At 38.4% G+C, this 6837-nt stretch overlaps 1 protein-coding gene across 1 annotated transcript; it reads right to left on the bottom strand.

Moving 5' to 3' along the window:
* Positions 1–230: 230 nt before the first annotated feature.
* LOC142371662 (uncharacterized) lies at positions 231–6625 on the bottom strand. Its single transcript, XM_075454374.1, has 6 exons — positions 5632–6625; positions 2175–2524; positions 1912–1980; positions 1058–1109; positions 601–637; positions 231–517 (listed from the first exon to the last, which is right to left on the bottom strand). The coding sequence occupies exons 1-6, from the start codon at positions 6161–6163 to the stop codon at positions 478–480; spliced, it is 1080 nt and encodes a 359-aa protein (XP_075310489.1). The 5' UTR covers positions 6164–6625; the 3' UTR covers positions 231–477.
* Between the last annotated feature and the right edge of the window lie 212 nt (positions 6626–6837).

Raw genomic sequence — 6837 nt, 5'->3', positions numbered from 1 at the left:
TAAAGAATGAGTTTCCTTTTTTCAACAGTCATTTAAATCCACTCATTCTGTCAGTGTTTTAGTCAGTTGAAATATGTCTCTATTTACTTCTTAGTAAATTTCACACAGGAGGTTTTTGGACATTTTTAACTGAAGTGGTGCATTAAAAGATGATAAAGATTATTTCATTGAATACAATGCTCCATACAGTCAGACTATTTGACTATTAGTCAGAGTATTTGAAAATGAGATTGAGCACTGAAAATATCCTTTTTATTTGATATCATCCGGAATTACTTTAATAACATTTTCCTTAAAAGTACAACTTGTCAGTTAACAACAGTACACAAATATATTAAGGTTTGTTTGAATAATTTCCATTCAATCATTGTAAAGCAATTGGGTTATCTTCTCAATGGAAATGACAAAGATAAGGAAAATCAGAAGTGAAGGTGAATAACATTCATTTGGCCACATGGTGGCAACATATAGTTTGGTTCAGTTGGCATCGTCATCATCAAAGACATCAGCTACAGTCCTGTGGGCAACGAGATGGAGAGTTTACAGACAGTAGTTCACAAATGGTTTCACAGTATTCGGGTTGGTGTAAATAACACTTACTTGTAGATTGATCCTGTCACTTCATCAATAAATCCTCCTGGAGAAAAGAAAAAGATTACATAGAGTGAAGTTGAGCCAACCAACTGTGTAGTTAACATTTCCCATTAGGGGGGAAACCCCTGCCTTGCAATACACTGCAACTTGGAAATCACATTTGACTTATTTTTGTGATGCTGCATGATTATAAGTTACTTATTGCACAGCCAGATTTGGTCCATTCTGCTTGAGTATGGGAAAATAAATCTCAATTTTGTTTAACAAACATCTAACTCTTTTGTCTTGCCTTCAGCTTTAAGCACAGTTCAGGGTACCCTGTTCTTTAGAACTATTCATTCTTTTTTTTTTATAGTAGCACATACTGTAGCAGGGGTAGCTGATTAGAATGAGAAAGTAAGAAGCTTTATTTTTGTAATCTGATCCTGAAAAAAAAAGCTTTGGGTAACTTAAATTTACTCACCAGGCTTACAAACTGTTTCGCAAAGAGTACACACGTGGCAGAAACTGCACATCTGTGAATAAAAAGAAATAGCATTGGTTACCGTTCTCTCTGTGCCTGCTTGGATTGTTTCCAAATACTCCCACAGTCCAAAAACAAGCACGGTAAATTAACCTGGGGTTCTAGATTAACTGTGAGAATGAGTGGTAGAGTGTTTCTGCGTTAGCCCTCTGTTGGACAGCTGGCTTTTGAGCCATAAACTCTAGCGTCCTGCGACGATGCAACAAGAGTTTTCAGTTACTGAGTTTGAACAACTGTTAACGAGCTGATGTGTAACAGGTAATGTTTAACATTTTGTTTTAGGGTTAGGGTTATCAACACAAAACAAGTAACAAAGTTCAAGTCGGCTGAAATCATTTTTCACAAGCATCTCTAATGTATGCGTATTTGTAAGTATTCGACAAACTGAAGTTTTGACTGATGAAAGCACTGGATAAAAGATCAGAGCAGTTTCAAGATTATATAGTTCATCCGATGTGGTCAATGAATGCCTACAGTACGCTCTCCAACATGCCTCCAACAAACGTCAAGGCTATCCACCTGACATTTTTCAAAATATTTCCATCAAAACTAAAATTATGGTCATCAGTTGATATCACCAAAGTCATTAGGATTCAGCTGATGTCATTTAATATTCAGGAAATTTGATGACACTTTTTCTCAAATTATTGACCAGGGGAAAATATTTGTTGACATTTGTGTTGTAAATCACACACAGAGGCCCCTGACCGGCGTAGACTGAGGTTCTCCTTTGCTTTGGGGCTCGAAGATATCATAGACTAAACAGAAGTCACATGTCGAATATACTATCTCACCTTGCAGTCATCACAGTGTTCAGACTCGTCTCCTTCTTCACAAGGACATTTATCACAGCTGTCACAGTGCTGGAAGAAAGCATGTCAGTTTAAGAATAAATAGAATCTGTAGAGTTGATCTATGCACTGTCTCCTTTTCAACATCCGCTTCTAAAATATTTGACATACTCAACCCACTGACTTCATTTTGTTATAATTTTGTGACTGGTTTTGTATGCCTTCGATGACAACATTTAATTTCTCTAATCAGATTTCAGACATACCTTACAGAATTCACAATACGAGCACAGAGAGCCTTTGTGGTAAGCATCATCGTCATCGTCATCGTCGTCGTCGTCATCATCGTCATCATCGTCATCGTCGTCATCGTCGTCATCATCATCGTCATCGTCAGCATCAGCAACATCATCGTCATCGTCATTGTCATCGTCGTCATCGTCGTCGTCATCATCGTCATCGTCAGCATCAGCAACATCATCGTCATCGTCATCGTCATCGTCGTCGTCGTCGTCGTCATCGTCAGCACCAGCACCAGCATCAGCAACATCGTCATCGTCATCGTCATCGTCATCGTCATCGTCATCGTCAGCATCATCGGCATCATCATCACCATCTGCAGAAAGTGTAAATAAATATATGACTTTAAAACTAAAGTATATTGATATTAAGTTCAACACTCAGTAATGCTAAATCAAAATAAGAGTTACATCACTGAGATTATAAAGTAGCCTCTCCTGGTTCAGGTTGGGGGCAAGGGTTAGTGGGCAGGGTGTTCAAGGGAGTAGAGTCGGACCATCTTACTTTGCCCACATTCAAATAGTTTATCGTTGTACTTTAAAAGCAGCGCGCAGTGACCTATAACCCTGCTCACTAACTCTCACCCTCATTGGTCAAACTGGGTTTGGGAAATGTTGGATTTGGATGAGCCAATCACGGGTCACTCCCAGACATACTTGTGATAATGTGCACTTTAAGTGGGCATGAAGTTTATTGTGACTTCAGAATATCTCAATTGTTTATTCAAACTTGAATGAAACCCATAAAATATAAATATCATGATGGGTTTCTTAACTACAGCCAGCTTTTTGTAACTTATTTCTTATATTAATGATGATGGAATGCATCAGTGAGAGAAATGTTTTACTGATTTCCCCCAGAATAACGCCAATATTTTCAAAAACAAAAAAGTAGCCCTTCACTAAAACCATCATTTTTTGGAGCATAAATTAAAAACTACAAGTATGTAGCTGTGCCTTCTGGGTAAAAAAGAGTTTCTGAACATCATTGCAATCAGACCTCTAAAAACATCTTTAATTCTTGTTGACTGATGAGAATGCAACTTCTGAGGCTGTACATTTTGATTGTTCAGATGTACATATTTTAATTTGCTGACCAACTGTTGAGTACAGCGATTAAAATATTTAGCTGAGGCTATAATATCACCAAGTCTAAGTACCTAATATTTTTAGTACAGATAAGTAAGTAATTGCATTTTGTTTAAATATATTCTCTGTGACCAGTTAATATTATGAATATAGAAATCTGAAAATAAACTTGAAATTTTTATATGAATATATATGAATTATGTGAATAGATATAAATTTTGACTGAAATATATATATATATATTTTCATCAGCAGGAAGAATGCCATTTTAGATAAATAGAATTGTACTGAATTTTAAGTACATGCATTTAATTAAAATGACTTAATAGCTTCAAGTGTTTGAAATGTGTTAATCTTTGTCAAAATAACCACCCAAAAATTTGTCATCAAGATATCAGAGTTTTTTTTCCTCCCTTTATTTCAATGAACACTGTTGCAGTTATATTGCACTTGAGCACTTATGCTCCCCCCACCTCAACCTCTTCTCTCAGATTTTGTACTGTATCTCCTGAATAAGCATTTACAGCACATTGAATAAAAACTGGTGTCAAAACATATACTCACTCAGACAGGTGTCAAACATCTGTAGCTCTGGTCCTCATACAGGCAACATGATCAAATGCATTTGTACAGGTCTCAGATAAATCTTACTCATCACGCGGTTTTACAGCTCAAATTCTAAACATGTATCATGTAACAAATTTACATTTAAGCAGTTTATGATCATTTGATTTATTAATGAATGAAAGTAGGGTTAAAGATGTATTGACATTCAGAATTTCCACAAGATTGTTCACAAATCACAGTTTTGTGAAGAGAAAAAGCAGACAACCATTTCATCTCTTGACAATTTGATTAAAAAAGAGATGTTTCTCTCTTTTCCCAAACACTCTTTCCCTGACGCTCTAAAAATCGAATCAACAAATCCACAAACGCAACATTTCAAAACAAGTGGGTTGTTACACATATGATAAGCCTAGTTTTACAATTAACTTGTTTTCAAATGATATCTTATTAAATCAGTGTAAAATAAACACTGATGAGCAAGGGTGTTAAAGCATATAACTCAAGATGAAATTTTCATGATTAATTGAATTTACTGAAGTGTGCATTGAAAGCCATTTTCATTTAATGATTCAGAATAAGGTTTCATCATACAGTGTTAACAGATACATGAGTGAAAGCTATTCTTTTTCCTTTCTTTAGCAATTTTACAAGTACATACACAAGACTTGAAAAATCAATTCAATGCATTACACACCTCCTCAACAGTCAGTGACATAAGCGCTTCACAGAGAAAGAAAGAGATTGAGAGATATGGAGAAAGAGAGAAACTTTAAATCTGCTGGTAATTTAAGTTTTAAAATTAACAAATTTAGATGGTGGCCCTCCTGCACCCCCCCTCTCGCTTTATTCTCCCTCTGTCTGTTTCTGTAGCAATACCCATCCCTGATTCACTTGCTATATCACTGTCTCTCTTTCTTTCTCTGCAAGTTCATATAAAGACACATATGCATCTCATTCTGATCAAAAACAAATGTGAATGGAAGATCCTAGTGGAGGAACTATATTTTCAAACGAAACACAAATCAAAAGATCTTAGAATAGTGACCCCAATGACTGATTTCCAAGATGGGCTTGGCTCATGTGAAATTGGTTTTTGGTTCTTTCTCTCTCTCTCAAATCAATGCTTCTGCAGTCCCCAAGTTCATATCTAGTGCACTGTACGAAGGACTTCAGACAGTTGGACTTCAGATGGGCCAGTTCAATTTCCCCAGAGTGCTCATAACTCTAGTTAAGCAGGGAAAAGAACACAATGTCAGAGACAGCAAGAGAAATGGACAGCTGGAAAGGGGTGGAGGAGGGACTGTGATTACCAATGAGCTCTGAGACATGAGATAAGACACTGACAAAGAGACGTTGCGGTTTGCACGACTGTGAATTGGAGGGGAGTGGCTAACACAAGACTTAGCTCCTCCCCTCTTACAAACTGTACTGCAATGCATTTGCAGACATTTGTATCGAAACACATTGTTCACTCTAACATCAGCTGTCAATTACCATTTAACTTTAAATATATCAGTTAATGTTAATAAAACATCTGTTTCAGAACTGTGAGTCATTTTTTTATTGGTCATTTAAAACAACGGTCACTTCTGACAGCAACAGTCAGCAACATGACTTAACAGAATTGTCACTGAAACACAAAAGTCAGTTACAGCTGATGCAAGAGTAGAACACAGTTCACACTGTGGTTCAGGTGCACATGTCTGCATATAAGCCGACACATGAAGAGACAAAGGATGTCAGATCAATTGCATCTAAACTGACTGACCTTCATGATCATCATCGTCATCATCATCGTCGTCATCGTCGTCGTCATCGTCGTCGTCGTCATCGTCGTCGTCATCGTCATCATCGTCGTCATCATCATCGTCGTCGTCATCATCGTCATCATCATCATCATCGTCGTCGTCATCATCATCGTCATCGTCATCGTCGTCATCGTCATCATCGTCATCATCGTCATCATCGTCATCATCGTCATCATCATCGTCGTCATCATCATCGTCATCATCATCATCGTCGTCATCATCATCATCATCATCATCATCATCATCATCATCATCATCATCATCGTCGTCATCATCGTCGTCGTCATCATCGTCGTCGTCATCATCGTCGTCGTCATCATCGTCGTCGTCGTCGTCGTCATCGTCATCATCATCATCATCATCATCAGCCATCAGACCTTGCTCTGAGCGGAATGGCAGATCTTGTGCCTTTGCCATGGGGGCCAGTGGGGTGTGAAAGGAGCAGAGCAGTGCCAGCAGCAATGCAACAATAAAACTTCTCAGTGATGCCATGTTGACAGCCAAGACTGAGTCAAGTGATAGCGAAATAACCTGGAATCACTGCAGGAGTCCAGCACTGCAGCTTTTTGCTTATATGCCCCCAACAGACACAACCTAACAAATTCAAACCCACTCAAGAGTTGCACACACTCAGACGGACCTCTACAGTACTGAAAGGATACCAATTAGCAGCATCCAATAGACAAGGTTCTGTGCAGAGAAGGTATTCCAAGCTGAGATCTAGATACTTGCTCCCAAGTCTGTGAAAAAAAAGTTATCCGCAAAAACGCAGTTTTCTTGCCTTAAATCTGAGGCCACTTTAAGACAGGGTGTCTGAATGTCCACTTGAATGATCAGTTAAGACTCCAGTAATAAACTGAGAGGAGATCCGTCAGAAACTGGTCAATGCCGAAGGCACAGACAGGACTAATGTGAGAGCGACAGAAAAAGAGTGAGACCGACCTATGGGGTAAGCTGAGAAGAAGGGGGGCAGTCAGGGTGACTGACAGGGGCAAATGCTGGTGGGCAGGCCCGCTCTATCCATAAGTTAAGTTACCAGTAGTAGAGGGGAATGGTTTGAGGTGGTATAAGGTACAAGTGAGCCATAACTGCTTTTCCATCATCATCAAATGTCTGAGTTTAGAGAGTCACATTGTAGGAGTAGTTTCAGGCAAATAATGAGACCA

Source organism: Odontesthes bonariensis, chromosome 21 (genome assembly GCF_027942865.1).
Source record: "Odontesthes bonariensis isolate fOdoBon6 chromosome 21, fOdoBon6.hap1, whole genome shotgun sequence".
Lineage (NCBI taxonomy): Eukaryota > Metazoa > Chordata > Actinopteri > Atheriniformes > Atherinopsidae > Odontesthes > Odontesthes bonariensis.
The sequence above is the reverse complement of the archived record's forward strand: the minus strand, read 5'-3'. Positions and strand labels throughout refer to the sequence as shown.

Coding starts and splice junctions, on each gene's coding strand:
- LOC142371662 (XM_075454374.1), bottom strand. CDS start 6,163: ATGGCATCACTGAGAAGTTTTATTGTTGCATTGCTGCTGGCACTGCTC. Junction 2,525..5,631: donor TGACGATGATGATCATGAAG/GTCAGTCAGTTT, acceptor CACTTTCTGCAG/ATGGTGATGATGATGCCGAT. Junction 638..1,057: donor CGAAACAGTTTGTAAGCCTG/GTGAGTAAATTT, acceptor TCTTTTCTCCAG/GAGGATTTATTGATGAAGTG.